Genomic DNA, 24,711 nt, shown 5'->3' with positions numbered 1-24,711 from the left:
TCTTTTCTAGACAGATCATAAACTCCTCATAATGTTTTGAACCTACAGTAAATGTGTTTCGAAATCAGTCGGTGTCAATACGATACATTGCTCCTGTTCTAAATTACATTTTAGTTGCAGAAATTGTTATTAGTAAATCACCTAAAATGTCTCAGAACAGCCCCAAATGAAAGTGTCCCTCTTTGTCCATTTGAAATGTTGGGACGTGTGGTGTTGGTATAATTTTGATGGAGTCCCTTCACTTTTGGTCAAATAGTTTGTCAAAAATAGTCTCTCCTAACACCCAAAATCTGGCCTCTCTGCGAGGACAGGTACAATAAGGAACTTCATTAATATTTGTACAAATCGGTGTGCATTCTCCCAAATTCCTTCTAACAAACAACTCTAGGGCCTTTGGACGATTTTAAAAGTGCATGTATGATCTTAAATGGCTATTTTAAACATGTAGCATTTGCCCTAGTTGTTCCCAATATATCTTACGTTACACATTTTATATAGTGTTTAAAGCCTGTTATATTTAGTTTTAGTGACAGGTTCACTTTAAGATGCAAAGTTTACACAATCCCAACAGAGACACTATCCAAGCATAAATTCAACCCTTCTCATCCCAAAATAGCACTTACACAACATCGAGAATAGAGATTTACAGGCAGAATTCTTCCTATGCAGCCATTACCGTGGTAAAGAAGTGTGCTGAGTGCTGATTAACTCATTTCCTCGCATGACGCGTTGTTGAAGTGAAAACCCACTGCCCTGATAAAAGTGCAAATTTGTACTGACCCCTTCCCTGAAAGAGACAGGCAAAGGTGTTAAGGTTGGTCTGATTAACATGTCATTAACAACTTAAAGGTGAAATTCCGTCCATTAACTGAGCACTCTACTGCGTTAACAAAAAGATCTGTCATTTCATTTCCTCTCCAGTAATTCTAAGTATGGTGAAAGCCACAAAAAAAAACATTCCTGTAATCAATGCAGTCTCCCTGTGTCACATGATCACAGGCTCTTATTATTCAGACCCGTAAAAAAATAAGAAAGGGGAGAAATGTCATGTGATTTTAACATTGCAATCAGGAAGGGAAAATCGTTTCTACATTTACACAATAATTTGAAAACGGGTTTATATTTGAAGCCTCGCCCCAGCATATAAACAGAACTAAGAACGTTCTGCTTTAAATTGTCTTAGCATCGTGGGAGATGGAGTCCACATCAGCTGGCGTGAAAAAGTTAAAGGGCTACCCAACCACCATGACCACTTCTGCTTTTAGGGAGTCTGTATGTTTCTGTTTTAAAATGCTGCACTTACTGAGATATTTACATTTGTGTGCCTGGGGTTAGTTGCATGTAGGCAGCTGGTAATTCTGTTCCGGGCTACATAATGTCAGTTCTGTGCAAAAAAAACACATCTGTTTTCAACACGCCGGCAAATGGGGGCAATTTTCTTCTCCCCTCTCAGCGCTTGCAAGGTAAAACCGTGAATATTCTATCTTTTCTCCCTCTGCGTGCTACCTCCATGCCGCCCTGCATTGATCATAGTTTAATTATTTTTTTTTATTCCCTCGCCTACCCGGCTCAGAGGGTGTGAATGTGCTCCGAGCCGGTGGAACGGTCCAATTAAATGTTGACGCTACTCTCAACATTTTTTTTCTTACTTTTGAGATTTTGGTGTGCCTTTTGACCTTGGATGGATTCGGATAGCCCTGTTGTAACATACTTCAATCCGCTTTCTTGGTGAGAAAGCCTTGCATGCTGCTCATTCCACACATTCTTCAATGCCTAATGAGACTGATCTTGTGTGCGGCGGAGGTAACACAGAGGTAAAAATATAAATGATGAAAATGAGCTCAGTGTGAGCAAGGAAACAAAACGATAAAACAGTTATTTCATGTTTGGGTTTTCTCAACACATTTTATAAAATTGTCATTTACAAAAACTTAAAACAAATAATAATTTGTACTGTAGAGCAGCAATGTTTTCAGTAGCGTGTTAAAAAAAGGTTCGACATGGCACTCAGATCACTTCATTTTGATGAAGTGGTCTGGGTGCCTATTGTGTCTCTTTAAGACGAAGGGTTAAATACCTGTCTGCATATGCTATAGTGATATTTTTATTATTATACATGGAATTTACTGCAAGTTCTAAAGTAGACCTATCTGCTTCCAGTAGTAGAAAACCAGGCAAAGATCTCATCTCAATATACTGCTGAGACAGCTCTAAACAAACTGACCAACAATTTGACTGATTACTCTACTCTAATTCTTCTTGATTTTTCTGCTGCTGTCGACATTGAGGAATATCAGCTTCTTTTTCTCGCCCTCTGTAATCGGAGTTGACACGACTCTACTTTTCCATATTTCTTATCTTACTTCTACCAATACTTATTTAGTGTATTTTTTTTTCTTTCTGGTAAATCCACCTCACCCTACCTCTTTCAATCGGCATTCCCAAGGATCTGTTCTGTTTTCACTACGCACAACTTCTCTGGGTGATCTGATCATTTACTTTGGATTCCAGTGTTACGTTTCTGATTGCTTACACCCAGACCTACCACATTTCTCTTGACCTCTCTCTGTTCCTCCTGTAACATGCCACCAGTTGTGACTGGAAGAGTGGCCGTTTTCTGAAACTCATCTTTTTTTAAAAAGTATAAAATCTCTTCCTGCAAATTCTTTCTGCACCTTTCCCTTCAGGTCTGTGGAAAAATGGATACAAGGTGTATTAAACAACAAATATTAAGGGCTGGCAGCTACATACATCACAAGCGTCTAAAATTGAGTGGTAGCTCAAAAGAATATAAAAAAGTATGTGCGCTCAGGAATAGATGTTTGGAAAAATATAATTACTATATTTATTGAGATACAACTCCTATACAATAAATATATTTAAAATAAATCAAAGGAAACATTAAATGAATAAAGAATCACAATGTGTGCAAGGACCCACTATAATAAATGATGTACCAATGAACTCTCTATTGCGGATATGTAATACAATATAGAGTAAAATGTAAATTATTTATCACCTGACTATATTGTGGGTACAAAGTATGAAATAAAGTATCAAAACAGCTGCCCAAAAGATCAAACAATAACATAAAAAAGCAATCACAAAAAACAGTATCTATAAACAATTGAAGAGTAACAAATATATAGAAAATATATAAAAAATAAATAAACAATAATGGAAGTACCTGCCTCGGTGTGGGCCCCCCACCGAGGTAATAGAAGAAAAAAACCCCAAAAAGGGGGGAGAGAGGGAGTTCTATGCCGCCAGCATCCGACCCACTTCAAAAGGGATCTGTCGAGAAACGATGATATGCACCGCGGTCGGGATCTTCAAAAAAGACCGCGGTGAAAGTTGTGGCAGACCACCCACAGACACAGCTGGTGAATCACTCACAAGTAGGAAATATATACCGCGGTCGGTATCTTCTCAAAAGACGGTCTGTATATATACCGCGGTCGGTATCTTCTCAAAAGTATAGTTAGATAAAACAGCCTTGGATGGATACCCGCCAGTCCTCAACTTCCCAGTGTCAGGAGTCTATAGGCACAACACCCCTCACTCACCTCAAAGAAAAATATGTGATAAGAGGCACAAGAAATGAAAAATAAAAAATGAATAAAAAATCGATTAAATAAACAAAGGCAGCCGAAAAGGATCAAGCGGGACCAGCAACACATGCAGTCACGTCTACGCGTTTCGTCCCGCCCACGGGACTTTCTCAAGGTCTGTGGTACTGACATTAATTCTTCCTTAGACTCACTGCCTCGTTACCAGGGTTGCCGTCCTGCAATCCATAATGAATGCAACTGCCCAACTTCTCTTCCCACTGTCCGTCATTACATTGGTCCCTCTTTACTTTGTATTTACAGGTAACGGTCTCCATGACAGTTTTCCGAACTACCTGTCTTCACAAATATATTTCATCACATCCTCTCCACCCTACTCATGGATTGAATACCTACTTCTTTAAGAAGGTATATCAACTAGCAAGTTGAAGGAACACATGAAACCCCTAAAACACTTCAGCTTGCTAAATATGTTTAGGAGTTCACAGTGTTTCCTCTTTGTCATTAATCAGCACTTTTTTGTAAAGTGGCAAGATTGCAGCCGCTTGGCTTTCACTCAGACAGCACAATCAGAAGACAATACTACTAATCGAGTATAATGCATCCTGCGTCCCAGTGCTTCATTTTGAGAAGCATCAGATTGCCCGTGGGGATCGTCAGTACTGATGACCTCCCAGTGGGTGTCGGGAAACTGGGACAAGAGACCTTCTCACCACTGGATTAAGAGAAGTTAACTCTATTTACATGTTTTGGGGTATAAGTTTGCCCAAGAGACTACGTAACTCTTCAACGTTTTAAAGAAATATAGTCTATATAGTATAGGTAACTTCTTTACCTGACGCATGTTCTTCGTTTTCACTAATCCTAGCTTTTCCTTTTTTTCATATAATCTTTACAGACGTATGTAATTAATACACGTACAATCAATTTTCGCTTTAATTAGCATGTACTTTGCCATTATCTTTTTTTTTTTTTTGTATTTCCCCCCCCTCTTTTTTCGTTTACAACATAAGCTCATTAGAGCAATGCCGTCGTCGCCACTTTTTTATTTGTCTTTTCGAACCTACTTGTGTTTCTTATCCACCCATTGTACAGCTTACATTCACATGTATTTGCAGGTATATTGCACCCATCATCCATTTATGCCAGTGATGTGTTCTTTAGGATAATACGGCAATGTTACTGCTTTTGATTTCTCATTTTAGCTACAAGGTCTAAATACACAACCATACATCATACCTGTTTTGGAAAACGGTCCATTGCCAACACAAAGGTCCTGGTAATACTCCTTATATAGGAACTGGATGTGAGATCAGAGTATTTTTACAGCCAGCGGATTGATACTGTAATCAAAACTGGAAAAGGTCTCTAAGCTGCCTATGCTTTCATTCCTCCTACCTTGGCTTTAAAGTTTAAATTCACCTAAATTCTCACTTCAGTGAATAACCCTGGAGGTCTCCTAACATTGTACAAATCCTGCCTCAACTGGGCTGCGGTCAGTGAAATGTGTTACAAGATCCACCATGTTTTCAGGGACACCTATCAAATATACATATTGATGGGCAGCACATGAAAAGGGTGGCCCTGTAGTATGTAGAATTCAGAAGAAGGTGTGTAAGATTAATTAAGAGTAATTAGGCAATGAAGAATTCTGCGATCATGGTGGATCTGGTAACTCTAGCTATGCCACAAAAGAACACGGTGCTGTGTGGCAAAAAATAATATAAAAATAGTAGATGTGGCGGCCACCCGGATGGGAATACTGGTTTCGCTGCCAGAGATGTCTTTTTCACCCTAGTAACAAACTCTGCTGTAGCAAACCTGGACCCAGTAGCAATCACGAGTAGTCTTTCCCATTAGTGATAATCCAAAGCAGGTATAGTAGTGATATAGCCAGTACAGCTTTCCCCCACAGACATTTGTCGACACTAAATGCTTGGGGTGAACTGGTTTATTGGAGGCCACACACTGCCTTTTATGCAACAGCCCCTGCAAGTGGTTTCTGACTCAACTTTACAGGGTAATCCCTCCCATAATCCTCTGTACTATTGGTTAAATTAAATTATCTCTCAGGTATATAACATGTACAATTTTTATACACCCCAAAATACACACAACACAGTCAGGTACCACCTCAAGTCTTATATCCCGGATAGCCTGAATCTGAGCGCCCAACATATCCAAAAAGCGTTCAGATCCCACAAACGCAGCCAAAATGCCACCAGGGTAAAGTTCTGACCGACCGAACACGAGGCTCCTGCCCAAAATAGTTCCATGGAATCGGTGTTAGCAGTCGATGTCTTTCGGGGGTATGAAAACACACAGAATACCAAACGTAGTTCTTAGCCCGTATGCAGATTATGTGTCCCTCATTCGTGGGGATGCTCCCACTGAAACGCAGGCGAGAATGGAAGTTCAGCGGTGTTCGGGAAGTCAAGTGTCCGATTTTAGCTCCATGCACTCGACAACCCAACACCGCTGCCTGCGTTCGCAGCACAAAATGGCCTCCACCACGTGTTCGTAAATACGAATGGTGATCACCCAGCAGACTGTTTAGAACACTTCGGTTACAATCCTTATTGAGATGTTGATAGGAGTGATGGAGGTTAACAAGCAGCATACGGGTGGTCTGGTAGTTCGTGGTTTTGTTCCTTATCCGAAAAAACACGAATAAAATTTGGGTGAACACAGTTTACCCAACGAACCGGAGAATAAAAAGGGGATTTAGTAATCCAGTGACAGGGTGTTCTGTCACAGTAACAAATGCTAGATCAGTTAGGTTCCTAGAAGTTGTAGACGGCTGGCACGGCATCATGAGAGTTGTAGTTTTTATTCCACAAACAATGGAACAATAATAATACAAATACACACGCGGTGAAGGGGCTGGAAGAAAAACAGCTTAACACGTTTTGGACATAGAGTCCTTGCTTCGTAAGCTCCCTGACATTTCCTTGTATCTGTTGGTTACTGGGTTCTTAAGTGCCAGGAGTTTGCACCTTGCCATAATAACTTGCTTCCAACGTGAGGTAACACGCTATATATACCCGCAGTCCAATAATAAACACCAGCCTGCTATTTATGTGTGGAATGCAGAGCAGCAAATGGCTGTCAAGCTGCAGAGCAGCACAGTGTGTCTCTACCTGTGTATGTTTCTGTGACTCTGTGTATATTTTTATATATGTTGTGGTGGCATTATTTTTCCACAATACACGTTTTAAAATTTTTCAGATTTTTAGGCAAGGTTAGTGTTTGTCCTAGGGGTATTGTGTTAGGGTTGTGCGAAGATAGGTTTAGAGGCAGACATTTACTGTTCGGACAGCAGTAAGGAATTCATGTCCTCGAACTGTCTGTGATTAGTGGGAGCTACAGTCCAGGGTGGTATGGAACGAGCTGGATTAAAATAGAAGTTGGTGTCGCTTGTAGTATTACTCCCACTAAGCTCGAGCGAATGTCCCAGTTCTGGTGAAGATTTGGGCCCCCAAAATGCACAGAGGTGAACCGGGCATTATTACCCATTCGTTATGGCAAATAATTATATGGGTAACGTCACCATCCATTTCGCATACAGGATTCTAAGGATTCTAAAACATTATATGCAGATCATGTTATTTATATTTCCGTGTGTTTATAGATGGATACTATTTGTGTAATACAGAGAGAGAGAAACGTTCTCATTCATGATAAACCAAGAGCAGAGATATCTAAATACGGTAATTAATTATGCCTAATATACTCTTTTAAATCAGATTTTTGGGGCAGCGTTTAGTGTGTTAACATTAGATCTAAATTTAGAGTCCTTGTCTTTCTTAAATCTTAGGGGCAGTGCTGGCACAACCAGGAACTGGTGTGCTGAGATTAGTGGGAGTTAATCTCGGACAGCATCGGTTATTGCATTTAATATATTTATATACACATACGTGTATATACATTACATTGTAGTCTATCTCTTTAAAGCACTGTGTGTGTGTGTGTATGCGTGTCTGGCTGTCTGCTCTGTTCCTCCCTGTTAGTATAGGTTCTCACTCTCCATCCTATAGTTATTTCTGTCTGTTCCTGCGTGGATTTTATCTCTATAAGAATACAAAAATTAGATCGATTTTTTTTTTTTTTTTTTTTTAAATAAATCACTTAATCTGAAATTTATTATTTTTAATCTAATTTTGTTTATTTATTTTTTCTTTTCCTCCTGGGGAATTCATATATTTGTGTTCCCTGTCCATCTATCTCTACATCTATGTATTATTTTGGAGTACATGTCTATATGACACTGTTACATTGCCTGTATTTTTGGTTGGGTATCGGATGTATATAATGTATACTGTGTACCGCAGTCTGGTAGCCGTTCTTCTTAATCCCTTGGCACTGGCAGCCTTTGTCCGCATGTATACACACCCTCCGTCTCAGTATAGAATTATATGGGGGGGGGGGGGGGTTATTGCTGAGTTCCAGGGGCTCAGGGCAGTAAATCCTGACCCACCAAATTGTATATATGTAAATAACCAATTCACTCTTCATTATTGATATAATTTTTTAGACTATATTCCGTATGTAGCTTGTATCTGCCTCTTTCCTCCCCCCCCCCCCGCCCCCCGTCCTGTAAAGATGGTTCTATTGTTTGTGTCTTTGCTGCATCCAGTCATCCAGCTTCTGACCTCAACTCCCAGCATCCTCAGTGCTGTATTTAGACAGATAGAGCAACTGTAACTGGTCTCAGCTCCACATTCCCTCCATGCATGCAACATTCACACTGAACTTCACGCAGACACACAAACATACACAATCTGCGCCCCATGTGTTTGATGGTCCCCCCCACCTCCCCAGTTTATTTGTCTCTTGTGTGACAGCCAGGCTGTGTTATTCCTGAGCAGTCCTTATCCCCCAGAGCTCTCTCTTCTCTCCCTCTCGCTCTCTCCTGTCTATTTTTATCTGGCTCCTCCTTTCAGTTCTATTTCAGTCTCTGTGCTGCAGAACCTTCCACTTGCAGCCCAGCGTTCACTAAGCAGGAGGGGGAGGGAAGGGTGCAGGCCTAACGAAACCTCTACTCACCTTCTAAACACCCTGGACACTGCCACCCCGACTTCGGACATGGATTAACTGTCCTCTGTGGGCGCCCTGAGCCTCTCTTGAAGAAGACACAAAAGTTGTGGGCTTGTTGGAAGTAGGGTGGACTTTTTAAATTTTTTATTTTTGTGGTGGGGGGGGTGGGGGGGAGACGGTTGGTTGCTGGTGGAGGACAGGATTGGGAGAGTTGGGGAATGTTGCTGGTTCCCAGGGCCCTGGCGCTGCCTGATATGCTGCAGACTATCTATGAGACAGAGCCCTGTATGTCCTCTGCAGATGGAGTGAAGGGGCGAGAGCCAGCGCTGGAGCTCCTGAGCCGGGCACAGGGACACACACTGCCTGCTGCAGGTGAGTAGAACCCCACCTCTGCTTCCATCATTCCTTTCATCCACGGGGAATTACTCCTGTTACAAACAGAAAGTCTCCCGTCACTCTACATCCATCTCTACAGAGAACAGAGTCCACGTCTCCCTTGATTGAGAGAATCCAGCTCCCCTCTCACAAATAAACATGCTGATCTGCAGGAGACTTTAACTCTCTCTCTCTGTGCTCTATCCATTAAACTGTTCTCTTTCCTCATTTGTTACCACTTTCACTTCTCCACCTGTTATACAAGCATGTTTTCTTAGCCCCTCTCACCAATTCTCTCAGGTCCACTCGGTTCTTGATGATCAAGGACTGTCCTAGACACTTGTGAGCCTTTTGTGTTCTGCCCGATATTTCTAGTAATTTGCAGGTATTGGCTCATCCTTTGCTTATAATTCAGGACCTCTGTTTTCCATATGTTGAACATTATGTCTAAGTAATTCACACTGTATGTTACCCTGTCTGTAATAACATCATAACCTTTATTCCTGAAGCAACATTTGAACTCCATACAGTCCCACAAATCTATCTGCCCTACTCCCCATCTCTAGTACTGAAAGGTGTCCAGAAATTACCCTCACATACTATGTTTTAGTGCTTGAACAGGTTACACAATCAGGGACCGACTTGTTCATGAACACATCATATTTCTCTTACACCCTGTGGATACCCCCTGTTTTCCCTCATGCGTACCCTGTGACTGTGCTCACCTGAGTACTATTACAAACCCCCAGTTCTTCCTCACTGTGTATTTTCTGGGTTCCCTTGGTTCCCCCCGTGAATCCTCTGTGCTTCCTCTGGGCTCCCTCGGTCCACCCCATGCTTCCTCTGGGCTCCCTTGGTTCCCCCCGTGCTTCCTGTAGGCTCCCTCGGTTACCCCCATGAATCCTCTGGGCTCCCTCGGTTCCAACTTTTCGTCCTCTGGGCTGCTTCAGTTCCCCCTGTGCATCCTTTGGGGTTCCCCCTGGATGTACTTTGGGATCCCTCGATTCACCCTGTGCATCCTCTGGGCTTCCTTGATCCCCCTTTGGATCCTCTGGGCTCCCTCAGTCTCCCCTGTGCATCCGCTGGGCTCCCTCTGTCTCCCCTGTGCATCCGCTGGGCTCCCTCTGTCTCCCCTGTGCATCCCCTGGGCTCTCTCTGTCTCCCCTGTGCATCCCCTGGGCTCTCTCTGTCTCCCCTGTGCATACTCTGGGCTCCCTCTGTCTCCCGTGTGCATCCTCGGGGCTCCCTCTGTCTCCCGTGTGCATCCTCGGGGCTCCCTCTGTCTCCCCTGTGCATACTCTGGGCTCCCTCTGTCTCCCCTGTGCATTCTCTGGGCTCCCTCTGTTTCCCCTGTGCATTCCCTGGGCTCCCTTGTATCCCCCTGTGCATCCCTTGGGCTCCCTTGTATTCCCCTGTGCATCATCTGGGCTTCCTTTTATCCCCCCTGTGCTTCCTTTTGGCTGCCTCAGTTCACCCTGTGCATCTGCTGCAGTCCCTCTATTCCCCCTGTGCATCCTCTGTGCTTCCTTAGTTCCACCTGCCCATCCTTTGGGGCTCACCTATATGTACTTTGGGCTCCTTTGGTTTCCCCTGTGAATCTGTTGGGGTTCCCCCGTATGTAGTTTGGGCTACCTCAGTTTCATGTTTATCTTCTGGGTTGCTTTAGTTCCCTCTGTGCATCCTCTGGGCTCCTTCAGTTCCCATGTCATTGTCTGGGCTTCCTTTATTCACCCGGTGCATTGTCTGGGCTCCCTGAATTCCTTCCTTTGGGGTTCCCCCAGCATGTACTTTTGGTTCCACCTGGGCATCCTCTGGGCTGCTGCATTTCTGACTGTGCATCCCCTGGGCTCCCTCTGTTCCCCCCTGTGAATTCTCTGGGCTCCCTCGGTTTCCCCTGTGAATTCTCTGTGCTGCTCTGGTTCCTCATGTGAATCCTCTGGGCTCCTTAGTTTCCTCCTGTGTATCCTTTGAGGTTCCCTCTGTATGTAGTTTGGGCTACCTCAGTTTTCCTGTTCATCTTTTGGGCTCCTTCAGTTCCTCCTGTGCATCCTTTGGGCTGCTTCAGTTCCCCCTATGCATTGTCTGAGCTCCCTGAATACCCTCTGCATCCTTTGGGGTTCCCCCTGTATGTACTTTCGGCTCACTCAGTTCCCCCTGAACATCCTCTGGGTTGCATCAATTCTGACTGTGCAGCCCCTGGGCTCTCTCTGTTCCCCCCTGTCAATTCTCTGGGCTCCCTCGTTTTCCCCTGTGCATACTTTGGGCTACCTCAGTTCCTCCTATGCATCCTTGGGCTCACTCAGACCCTCTGTGCATCTTCTGGGTCTCTCGGTTCACCCTGTGCAACCCACGGGCTCCCCAGTACCCCCTGTGCATGCTCTGGGGTTCCCCCTGTATGTACTTTGGGCTATCTCAGTTACCCCGTGCATTCTCTGGGCTACCTCGGTTTCCCCTATGCATTCTTCATTTCCCTCTGGGCTGCTTTAGTTTTGACTGCGCATTCTCTTGGCTTCCTCAGTTATCCCTGTGCATCCTTTGTTGTCCCCCCTATATGTACTTTGGGCTATCTCAGTTACCCTGTGCATCTTCTGGGGTCCCTCAGTTCACCCTTTGTATTCTTTGGGGTTCCCCCTGTATGTACTTTGGACTTCCTCAGTTCCCCCTGTGCATCCCCTGGGATCCTTAGATTTCCCCATGTATTCAATGTATTTCCCAGTTCCCTTGTGCATCCTCCAGTTCTCCCTCTCAGAGTATCCCTTGGGCTTCCTCACATCCTTCTGTGCTTTGCGCCTATTCTGGGCTCTCTCATTTCCCCACTCCTTTTATCCACTGGGCTTCCCCAATTCCTTTCTGTGCATCCTCTACACCACCAGCTCTCCCCCCTGACATCCTTTGGGCTTCCTGATACCTTTCCCAGTCTGTTGACTCTCCCGATCCCCAATCCCCACTGTGCTTCTTATGATCTCCCTCGTTTTCATGTGTTTACTTTGGAGCCCCAACCCCATGCTTACCCTTGATCCCCAAGTCTTTCCTTATTTTCCATCAGCTTCTCTCAATTTCAATTGTACTATATTTGAGCTCCCTGAATTTCTTCACCCATTCTTCCTTTGGATTTCCCAATTAACCTCCTTGGTCAATTTGAGCTCCCCGATTTCCTCCAGTGCACCCCAATTTCCTCACGTGCTACCTATGGGATTCTTCTGATCACCCCAACTGCCCTCTCCCTATGCTCATCACCACCATGCCCTGCTTATTCCTTTATTTTTTATTTATTTTTTTATACTCTGGGCTCTCCTGGATTAAAACTAATTTAAAGTCCCACTACATTATCTCTCCTCCCCTAAATCTGCTTTGGGTCACTACTCATCCCTCGTTTGCAGGTTATATTGAGTCTTAATCCCCTCCCAAATTTGGAGATTGAAATGCTATGCATTCACCTCCCCAACACTAGTAACACTTTTGCCTTCAAACATTCACTATTATTCATTTCACAAACCAAATACTCACTGAATTTCAATGACAGACACACTTCTCATTCCATAGGGTCTAGATGTCCACATCAGACCTGAATTGCTGTCTGTGTACCTCCATTTACAGGTTTGTTTTCAGACATATTCAGCCTCTCTTCTGACCTTATCTAATCATTCTTTATCATGTCGCTGTACCACATAACCATCTAATACACAATCATCATGCTTCTCACCACCTAATATAAAGGCAACAGGACACATGACATACCCCTCACAACCTTCTTAAACATAAACACATCAGCACACTTTATCATTATATGCAGTTATCAGGATACTTATATCTCACCGCTGGCTAATCCAAACATAGATATCTCTCACCTCCTCCTGATAACACGTATCAGAGCATGAACTGCTTGCATTCTCCCAATACACCATCGCCAAGAAACATCTCTCATGTCTTCCTAATACACAGACATAGGGGTGGTTACCTTTCACCTCCTAATCCAGAGACCTCACGATACATTGCCTCTAACCTCCTAATCCACTGACTCCAGCACACATCACCTCTCACCACCTAATCCAGACCCCGGTACACCTCACCACCTAATCCAGACCCCGGTACACCTCACCACCTAATCCAGACCCCGGTACACCTCACCACCTAATCCAGACCCCGGTACACCTCACCACCTAATCCAGACCCCGGTACACCTCACCTCTTAATCCACAGACCCCAGGTTACATCACCTCCTAATCCATACCCCGGCACACATTACCTCTCACCTCCTAATCCATACCCCGGCACACATAACCTCTCACCTCCTAATCCATACCCCGGCACACATTACCTCTCACCATCTTAATCCAGATCCCAGCACACATTACCTCTCACTTCCTAATTCAAAGACCTTACGATACATCACCTCTCACCTTCTAATCCAGACCCCAGCACACCTCACCTACTAATCCAGATCCCAGCACACATCACCTCTCACCTCCTAGTCCAGACCCCAGCACACATCACCTCTCACCTTCTAATCCAGACCCCAGCACACCTCACCTACTAATCCAGATCCCAGCACACATCACCTCTCACCTCCTAATTCACAGACCTTACAACACATTACCTCTTGCCTCCTAATCCAAACCCAGCACACATTACCTCTCATTTCTTAATCCAGACCCCAGCACACATCACCTCTCATCTACTAATTCACAGACTTTACAATACATCACCTCTCACCTCCTAATCCAGACCCCAGCACACATCACCTCTCATCTCCTAATCCAGATCCCAGCACACATCACCTCTCACCTCCTAATTCACAGACCTTACGATACATTACCTCTCATCTCCTAATCCAGACCCCAGCACACATTACCTCTCATTTCTTAATCCAGACCCCAGCACACATCACCTCTCATCTACTAATTCACAGACTTTACAATGCATCACCTCTCACCTCCTAATCCAGACCCCAGCACACATCACCTCTCACCTCCTAATCCAGACCCCAGCACACATCACCTCTCATCTACTAATCCAGATCCCAGCACACATCACCTCTCACCTCCTAGTCCAGACCCCAGCACACATCACCTCTCACCTCCTAGTCCAGACCCCAGCACACCTAACCTCTCACCTCCTAATTCACAGACCTTACAATACATTACCTCTTACCTCCTAATCCAGACCACAGCACACATTACCTCTAACCTCCTAATCCAAACCCCAGCACACATACCCTCTCACCTCATAATTCACAGAATTTAAGATACATCACCTCTCACCTCCTAATCCAGACCCTAGCACACATTACCTTTCACCTCCTAATCCAGACCCCAGCACACATAAAATCTAACCTCCTAATCCAGACCCCAGGGTACATAAACTCTCACCTCCTAATCTAGAAACCTAGCACACCCCACTCTCACCTCTTAATCTAGACCCCTGCACACATAAAATCTAACCTCTTAATCTAGACCCCAGGGTACATTACCTCTCACCTCCTAATCCAGACACCAAGGTACATTACCTCTCACCTCCTAATCCAGACCCCAGTTAACATTACCTCTCACCTCCAAATCCAGACCCCAGCACACATTACCTCTCCCCTCCTAATCCAGACCCCAGCGCACATTACCTCTCCCCTCCTAATCCAGACCCCAGCACACATTACCTCTCCCCTCCTAATCCAGACCCCAGCACACATCACCTCTTACCTCCTAATCCAGACCCAAGTACACATTACCTCTCACCTCCTAATTCAGACCTCAACACAGATTACCTCTCCCCTCCTAATCCAGACCCCAGCACACATCACCTCTCATCTACTAATCCAGATCCCAGCACACATCACCTCTCACCTCCTAGTCCAGACCCCAGCACACATCACCTCTCACCTCCTAGTCCAGACCCCAGCACACATCACCTCCTAATCCAGATACCAGCACACCTAACCTCTCACCTCCTAATTCACAGACCTTACAATACATTACCTCTTACCTCCTAATCCAAACCCCAGCACACATACCCTCTCACCTCATAATTCACAGAATTTAAGATACATCCCCTCTCACCTCCTAATCCAGACCCCAGCACACATTAAATCTAACCTCCTAATCCAGACCCCAGGGTACATTACCTCTCACCTCCTAATCCAGACACCAAGGTACATTACCTCTCACCTCCTAATCCAGACCCCAGTTAACATTACCTCTCACCTCCAAATCCAGACCCCAGCACACATCACCTCTCATTTCCTAATCCAGACCCCAGCGCACATTACCTCTCCCCTCCTAATCCAGACCCCAGCACACATTACCTCTCCCCTCGTAATCCAGACCCCAGCACACATCACCTCTTACCTCCTAATCCAGACCCAAGTACACATTACCTCTCACCTCCTAATTCAGACCTCAACACAGATTACCTCTCCCCTCCTAATCCAGACCCCAACACACATTTCCTCTCACCTCCTAATCCAGCGCACACCTCACCTCTCACCTCCTAATCCAGACCCCAGCACACATCACCTCCTAATCCAGATACCAGCACACCTAACCTTTCACCTCCTAATTCACAGACCTTACGATACATTACCTCTTACCTCCTAATCCAAACCCCAGCACACATCACCTCTCACCTCCTAATCCAGACCCTAGTACACATTACCTTTCACCTCCTAATCTAGAACCTAGCACATGTCACCTCTCACCTCCTAATCCAGACCCCAGCACCCATAAAATCTAACCTCCTAATCCAGACCCCAGGGTACATAAACTCTCACCTCCTAATCTAGAAACCTAGCACACCCCACTCTCACCTCTTAATCTAGACCCCTGCACACATAAAATCTAACCTCTTAATCTAGACCCCAGGGTACATTACCTCTCACCTCCTAATCCAGACACCAAGGTACATTACCTCTCACCTCCTAATCCAGACCCCAGTTAACATTACCTCTTACCTCCTAATCCAGACCCCAGTTAACATTACCTCTCACCTCCAAATCCAGACCCCAGCACACATCACCTCTCACTTCCTAATCCAGACCCCAGCGCACATTACCTCTCCCCTCCTAATCACGACCCCAGCGCACATCACCTCTCACCTCCTAATCCAGACCCCAGCACACATTACCTCTCACCTCCAAATCCAGACCCCTGTACACATTACCTCTCACCTCTTTGCAATATACATGCCACAGGACCAAAACCTCTCACGTCCTCCTAATACAGACGCCAAATCACATCCCTCTCATATACCCCAATATTTAGCCATTTGCAGATAGATTCAGTGTGTGCTATTAACTGGTGAGATATATATATATATATATATATTTTTGGGTGCATGAAATCCCAGAATTGTTGTTTGTTTATTTTTTTATTTTTTTGTTATCCCACACATATAGTGTGTGTTAATATTCAGACTTAATACAAACCCATAGTAACAGATAGTGCTCGGTATAATAGGGTGTTTCTCTTGGTAATGAATCCACTGCACAGTATACGCTAAAGGCAGACCAAAACCAAAGGGAAATTTAGGGGCAGCTGGTAGCTAATCAAATTGTTATAGGGCTCCCCAGGAATCCTGTAGTAAAAACAGGGAGAAATGTATTTTCCCCCTGTTATTAAAAAAAATGGGGGCCCTTTGGACCCTTAGTAGCTAGTGAGGGTCCTATATTGTGCTCCTATACTTTAAAAAAAATGTTGTGGGCTCTTTGGCTTTGTCAATAGCTCCCTTCCTTCAACCCATGTCTTGTGGACAGTAATTTTACCTGACTGGAGGCAGCGAATACACTTCTGTGTGATGAACATGTAGGGCCGTGGTGGCCCATATTTTATTAGAAATACAGCCCAATTCTCCCATAGGTGAGGCCCTCCGAATTTCCCTAGCCTTAATACCACGACACACCAGTAATCCACCGTTAAGCGCATTCCTTTGGTCGTATGAGTCTACCCCCACCCCCAACACATTCTAGTGGCCTGAACACCTGGTTACTTAGTTGTTTACTACCCTAGAAATGGGAAGGTTGTTTTGATCCGCTATAACTGTAATTAAAATAATAAATTAATAAAACAAATAAAGAACAACAATAGCTTCATACTTAAAGGGGAACTGCCATTGTTTTGCTATTAACAAGTCTGTTTCACTTATCCCATTAAACTTTATTGTATCGTCATCATTAACTGTGATGTTGTGTGCAGCAGTAGAACAGTATTCTGTGTGCACGCAGAAGTGTTAAAAGGACATGCACATGCTGCATCATGGGATATCTGTGAATTGCATCATATACTAACGTGTGCGTTGACAGCTTTTAATATGATGTAAACACAATGTAAAAACAAAAAAAAATAACAAAATTGATAACTGGCATTTACTTCGTTCTCAGTTTATGCAAAAATATTTAGGATGAACCTTGTTTAGAATATTCAGCCCTTGCATCTTCATCTTATGGCCGTGGAAAGAAGCCCTCTCATGACTCTCTTCCCATGTGCAATGAAGGTTTTACATTGGGTAGAGTCTAATAAAGTTGCTTTGCATTATCAGTTTTGTTAGGTATTGCATTATAATGGGAACAAATGGGTGGCCAAGTTATACGGAATCTATAGTCCTGAAAATAACAACTGTTATTTCAAGACTGTTCTCTCCCTTCTGCTAATACACGGACAATAGAACTCCACTCTCACTTTCTATTACAGAGATACCAGAACTAATCCCTCTCACTTTTTGCTAATACACAGACACTAGGACTCACCCTTCTTACCTTCTCATAATACACGGACACTAGAAATCCTCCTTCTTACCTTCTCATAATACACGGACACTAGAACTCACCCTTCTTACCTTCTCATAATACACAGACACTAGGACTCACCCTTCTTACCTTCTCATAATACACGGACACTAGAAATCCTCCTTCTTACCTTCTCATAATACACGGACACTAGAACTCACCCTTCTTACCTTCTCATAATACACAGACACTAGGACTCACCCTTCTTACCTTCTCATAATACACAGACATTAGAACTCACCCTTCTTACCTTCTCGTTATACACGGACAATAGAACTCACCCTTCTTACCTTCTCATAATACACGGACAATAGAAATCCTCCTTCTTACCTTCTCATAATACACGGACACTAGAACTCATCCTTCTTACCTTCTCATAATACACAGACATTAGAACTCACCCTTCTTACCTTCTCGTTATACACGGACAATAGAACTCACCCTTCTTACCTTCTCATAATACACGGACACTAGAAATCCTCCTTCTTACCTTCTCATAATACACGGACACTAGAACTCACCCTTCTTACCTTCTCATAATACACAGACACTAGGACTCACCCTTCTTACCTTCTCATAATACACAGACATTAGAACTCACCCTTCTTACCTTCTCGTTATACACGGACAATAGAACTCACCCTTCTTACCTTCTCATAATACACGGACAATAGAAATCCTCCTTCTTACCTTCTCATAATACACGGACACTAGAACTCATCCTTCTTACCTTCTCATAATACACAGACATTAGAACTCACCCTTCTTACCTTCTCGTTATACACGGACAATAGAACTCACCCTTCTTACCTTCTCATAATACACGGACACTAGAAATCCTCCTTCTTACCTTCTCATAATACACGGACACTAGAACTCACCCTTCTTACCTTCTCATAATACACGGACAATAGAACTCACCCTTCTTACCTTCTCATAATAAACGGACACTAGAACTCATCCTTCTTACCTTCTCATAATACACAGACATTAGAACTCACCCTTCTTACCTTCTCGTTATACACGGACAATAGAACTCACCCTTCTTACCTTCTCATAATACATGGACAATAGAACTCATCCTTCTTACCTTCTCATAATACACGGATACTAGAAATCCTCCTTCTTACCTTCTCATAATACACGGACACTAGAACTCACCCTTCTTGCCTTCTCATAATACACAGACACTAGAACTCATCCTTCTTACCTTCTCCTAATACACAGACACTAGGACTCACCCTTCTTACCTTCTCATATTACACAGACACTAGAACTCAGCCTTCTTACCTTCTCATAATACACGGACACTAGAACTCATCCTTCTTACCTTCTCCTAATACACAGACACTAGGACTCACCCTTCTTACCTTCTCATATTACACGGACACTAGAACTCAGCCTTCTTACCTTCTCATAATATGGAGATACCAGAAATGTTACCACTCATCTCATCCTAATACAAAGCCACAGGGACATATACCTCATATATCCTAATACAAGGAATAGAAACCAGGACGCCTACCTTAGTTGCTCTCAATATAAGAAATACCTGTGTATACACTGATCAGCCACAAAATGAAAAGCACCTGCCTAATATCATGCTGTGCCCCTTGTGCTGCCAGAACAACTGATGCGACAAGGCATGGACTCCACAAGACCTCTGAACATGTCCTGTGGTATGTGCACCAAGACATTAGCAACAGATCCTTTAAGTCCTGCATGCTGCGAGGTATGGCCCCCAAGGATTAGATTTGTTGAAAATGTTCAATCAGATTGAGATCTTGGGAATTTGGAACCAAGGCAACTCTTAAACTCTTTGTCATGTTCCTTTAAACCACTCCTGAACAATTTTTGCTGGCAGGGTGCACTATCCTGCTGAAAGAGGCCACTGCCATCAGGGAACATCATTGCCATGAAGTAGTGTACATGGTCTGCAACAATCTCTAAGTTAGTGGTACGTCTCAAAGTAACATCCACATGAATGCCAGAACCCAAACTTTCCCAGTAGAACATTGCCCAGAGTATAACACTGCCTCTGCCAGTCTGCGTTCTTCCCATAACGCTTCTTGCTGCCAACTCTTACCCAGGTAAACAACGCAGACCCACCTGACCATCCACCTGATCTAAAAGAAATTGTGATTCATCAGACCAAGCAACCTTCTTCCATTGCTCTATGGTCCAGTTCTAATGTTCATGTCCACATTTAAGGCGCTGTCTGCCGTGTATAGGGGTTACCATGGACACTCTGACGGGCCTTCGGCTACGCAGCCCCTTACACAGCAAGCTGCTGTGTTCGGACACCTTTCTATCATGGCCAGCATTAAGTTTTTCAGGAATTTAAGCTACAGTAGCTCTTCTGTGTGATCGGTCCAGACTGGCTAGCCTTCGCTCCCCATGTGCATCAATGAACCTAAGGTGCCCATAACCCTGACTCCTGTTCACCGCTTGTCTTTCCTTGCACCACTTTTGAAACCACTGCAACCAGGAACACCCCACAAGACTTGCAGTTGTGGAGATGCTCTCACCCAGCTGTCTAGCCATCACTGTTGGCTGGATCAACCACATAAACAGATGTGAGAAAGATTGAACTTGATGGACGCATGTCTCTTTCCAGCCTATGTAACTATGTAAAGTCACTCAGATCTTTTCGCTTGCCCTTTTTCCTGCTTCCAACACATGACATTCAAGAACTGACTATTCACTTGCTGCATGATGTATCCCACCTGTTGACGAGCCATTGTAACCAGAATATAATACTGTCAGTGGTTTTAATGTTGTGGCTGATCAGTGTGTATGTACATACACAATTTCCTGTAGAATTTCAAGCTCTACACCTTGTCCTATAGATACCGTCTTTCCCTGAAAATAAGACCCCCACCCTCTCCTGAAAAACACACTAGGGCTTATTTTCGGGGGATGTCTTATTTTCGGGGAAACACGGCAAGTCGAATTCCAGGAAACACTTTTACCCCTGAATTATTTACTTTTTCCTTACTTCTTAAGTGTATAATATAGTTTATAATGACATATTAACAGTGCTAGAAATTTTGTATAATCCGCTATTATTGCAGTATAATTTTTTTCCGAGTATATACGTGTATGTTTTGCCCTGTTTTTTTTCCCCCAATATGTTTGTATGAATAACAAATACATTGTAGCTACCATACACACAGTGTGATGTATCTTTTTGTCTATATATAATTCCAATCTGTATATTTTTAGCTTCAGTGATGTCTGCAGACTGTTGGAATGCTTCTCATGAACACTATCCCCCACTACCCCCCCCTGCTGTGTATGTGTGTGTCTTATATTCTCAGCCGTTTCTGTCTTTCTAGATCTTATTTATCATACACATTCTGTCTTATCTATATAGCTATCTGCTCATATTCCAGATTACGCCGTCTGTCTATCAAAAGCCACGTTACCGAGCATTTTTTTCTCTCCTCCCGTTTCTAAATCACTGTCTCTTTCTTTCACTCTTTTGATGCAACTGTTTTCTCTGTTTGTCTATATTTAGCTGTGTTAATCACAATAAAAGCACTAAATGGTGTTTAGCACGCACCCCACAGGCTCTTTTTATCATACATTCCCCTTTTTATTTTACTGAAAAACTCTCTTACTCTGTATCTGGCTGCCTCCGTCCGTTCTCCAACTCATGCTATCGGACTGCTCCCTCGCTAATGCTCTTCCATGCCTTCTAAGCTTTTGGTCCATGATTCCTATCTACATCCCACTGCCCGTCCACCACTGTTTATATCTCCGATATCCCTCTAAATCTTGCCCCCCTTCTCCCCGCATCAAGTTCCACTATTCCTATTTCTCCCATATCCTTTACACTGTTACCTATTTCTCTTTAGCTTACACTCTTTTATCTCTCCCTTTGATATATTTCCATCCCCTTTTAATTGTGCTTTCCCACCCCTCTCTAAAAACGCTTTGCCATCATTTAGGAGTTCACACTGTCCCCCCTTTTCCATCATTTTGGTTCCCCCACTTGGGATTACAATCTGCCATACTTTTCAACCTCACACTTTGTTGTCCTTCTTAAGTTCCCCATTCTAACCCTTCAGGATCCCACTCTTTGCCATCTTCTCTCAATCAAAAGGTCCACCATCCACCCTACAACCCATGCTCTATCAATCTATCAATCTATCAAGCTCATGCGCCATCAACCCCCTTAGACGCACGTTCTCCCAGTGTCCCCCTTGAGTTTCCTATCTTTCCTATGCTTTCCTACCCCTCTCTACATCACACACTCCCAATCTCTCTACCTCATCCTTCCTATCTGTTTCTACCTAGCCCCATCTATTTCTCTCTCTGCCACCTTGTACTCTGTCCCTCTCTATTTAACATGCTCATGTTCTTCTCTGTTTCTCTCACATACTGTCATACCTCTCTCTCACATTCTCTCCTACCCTTCTGCAGCTCGCAGTGTGCCTGTCTCTCTAGAGCACACAATGCCTGTCCCTCTAGCTCCCAGTGTGCCTGTCTCTATAGAGCACACAATGCCTGTCCCTGTAGCTCGCAGTGTGCCTGTCCCTGTAGCTCGCAGTGTGCCTGTCCCTCTCACTCACAGTGTGCCTGTCTCTCTCACTCGCAGTGTGCCTGTCTCTCTCACTCGCAGTGTGCCTTTCCCTCCCTCTTGCTCGCAGTGTGCCTGTCCCTCCCTCTTGCTCGCAGTGTGCCTGTCCCTCCCTCTTGCTCGCAGTGTGCCTGTCCCTCCCTCTTGCTCGCAGTGTGCCTGTCTTTCCCTCTTGCTCGCAGTGTGCCTGTCCCTCCCTCTTCCTCGGGGTGTGCCTGTCCCTCCCTCTTCCTCGGGGTGTGCCTCACCCTCCCTCTTGCTCGCAGTGTGCCTTTCCCTCCCTCTTGCTCGCAGTGTGCCTGTCCCTCCCTCTTGCTCGCAGTGTGCCTGTCCCTCCCTCTTGCTCGCAGTGTGCCTGTCCCTCCCTCTTGCTCGCAGTGTGCCTGTCCCTCCCTCTTGCTCGCAGTGTGCCTGTCCCTCCCTCTTGCACGCAGTGTGCCTGTCCCTCCCTCTTGCATGCAGTGTGCCTGTCCCTCCCTCTTGCTCGCAGTGTGCCTGTCCCTCCCTCTTGCACGCAGTGTGCCTGTCCCTCCCTCTTGCACGCAGTGTGCCTGTCCCTCCCTCTTGCTCGCAGTGTGCCTGTCCCTCCCTCTTGCTCGCAGTGTGCCTGTCCCTCCCTCTTGCTCGCAGTGTGCCTGTCCCTCCCTCTTGCTCGCAGTGTGCCTGTCCCTCCCTCTTGCTCGCAGTGTGCCTGTCCCTTCCTCTTGCTCGCAGTGTGCCTGTCCCTCCCTCTTTCACGCAGTGTGCCTGTCCCTCCCTCCCTCTTGCTCGTAGTGTGCCTGTCCCTCCCTCTTGCTCGCAGTGTGCCTGTCCCTCCCTCTTCCTCGGGGTGTGCCTGTCCCTCCCTCTTCCCAGGGGTGTGCCTGTCCCTCCCTCTTCCTCGGGGTGTGCCTGTCCCTCCCTCTTGCTCGCAGTGTGCCTCTCTCTCCCTCTTGCTCGCAGTTTGCCTCTCCCTCCCTCTTGCTCGCAGTGTGCATGTCCCTCCCTCTTGCTCGCAGTGTGCCTGTCCCTCCCTCTTGCTCGCAGTGGGCCTGTCCCTCTCTCTTGCTCGCAGTGTGCCTGTCCCTCCCTCTTGCTCGCAGTGTGCCTGTCCCTCCCTCTTCCTCGCAGTGTGCCTCACCCTCCCTCTTGCTCGCAGTGAGCCTCTCCCTCCCTCTTGCTCGCAGTGTGCCTGTCCCTCCCTCTTGCTCGCAGTGGGCCTGTCCCTCCCTCTTGCTCACAGTGTGCCTGTCCCTCCCTCTTGCTCGCAGTGTGCTTGTCCCTCCCTCTTGCTCGCAGTGTGCCTGTCTCTCTAGCACACACAAAACCTGTCTCTCTAGCACACAGTACTCCTCTTTCTCGTGCTTTAATGCTCCATCCGCTGTCTAGCTGAGACTCTCCCATCTCTCTATTTTTTCCCTCCCTAGCTAGTTTGTGTCAGTCTTAGTCGCTCTCCCTTCTGTCTTTTGATCACACTCTCCTTCCATCTTTTGCTCACAGCCTTCCATCACTTTTTAGCTTGCGCTCCCCTCTCCCCCCCCCACTGCATTTTACCATCTCCTTTGTACCCCGCACTCCCCTGTCCCTCAATTCTCTATCCCTATAGCTTACTCTCTCTTATTGTCCTAGTTCACACGGTCCTATTCCTTTGTAGGTCACAATTCTTCATCTGTATATCTCCTATTCCTTTACAGCCCACACTCACCCCCCTGTATATACCATCTTTATACCGTAGCTCATACTCCTTCATCCTACTACCCACAATGCCCCTTAAGCTCAAATGCTCCTGGTTTTATTCTTCAACTCTTCCTTGAAGAGTTTTTTTTTTTCCTTTAGTTTTAAGTACACAGAACTCTTATTGTATTTAATACATGTTTGCCATTACATAACATTCCGATAAACGTCTTCATTCAGCCTATGAGTTCACTTTGTTTCTACATGAAACTCACCCTTTAACCTAATTAGGTTGTTACCACTGTGGATAAAATACATGAATCACCTTATTGTTTCGTGTAAGTTGAAATTCAGGGGATTAGATCACTCTTCTTGGCCTTCTTGTGTAAAATTTCCAAGTCGGAGTTTGAAAAATACCATAGGACTTGTCAGGCAATTTGCCCAACCCACTGGAAGACCCCAGAATCTCCTTTCTTCTCTGCGGTCAGAGAGACCGTCCGCCATACAGCACTAGAGAAAAGACTGTAAATCGAGATACTGGGCTTAGTCTCTCTGTAAAACCCCTCTTTTCAATATGATGGTTAATTAAGGTGTACTGCAGGTGAATTCAATGACATTAGTCTCTAAATGCTATATTCCCCAGAGGCAGAATGTGTTGGTGTGCTATAAAAAATGAATAGCTAGGAAAGTTTGGTTGACAGTAACTAGGTGTCATGTTCTTC

The 24,711-nt window shown here is 44.8% G+C and overlaps 1 protein-coding gene across 6 annotated transcripts in view; it reads left to right on the top strand.

Moving 5' to 3' along the window:
- The window catches only part of HDAC5 (histone deacetylase 5), a 101,674-nt gene that overhangs the window by 45,439 nt on the left and 31,524 nt on the right, over positions 1-24,711 (top strand). For 2 of the 6 annotated variants that reach the window (XM_063459281.1, XM_063459280.1), the window contains exon 1: positions 8,798-8,978. The exons of 2 other annotated variants lie outside the window; for them this stretch is intronic. In XM_063459281.1, the coding sequence (XP_063315351.1) occupies positions 8,825-8,978 (154 nt within the window). In that variant the 5' untranslated portion in view covers positions 8,798-8,824. Of the gene's footprint in view, positions 1-8,797; positions 8,979-24,711 lie in introns of those variants that run through there. 2 more of the 6 variants (XM_063459283.1, XM_063459282.1) reach the window with 2 other exon arrangements.

This window comes from Pelobates fuscus, chromosome 6, assembly GCF_036172605.1.
Source record: "Pelobates fuscus isolate aPelFus1 chromosome 6, aPelFus1.pri, whole genome shotgun sequence".
Lineage (NCBI taxonomy): Eukaryota > Metazoa > Chordata > Amphibia > Anura > Pelobatidae > Pelobates > Pelobates fuscus.
This window is presented reverse-complemented; position numbering and strand designations above follow the sequence as displayed.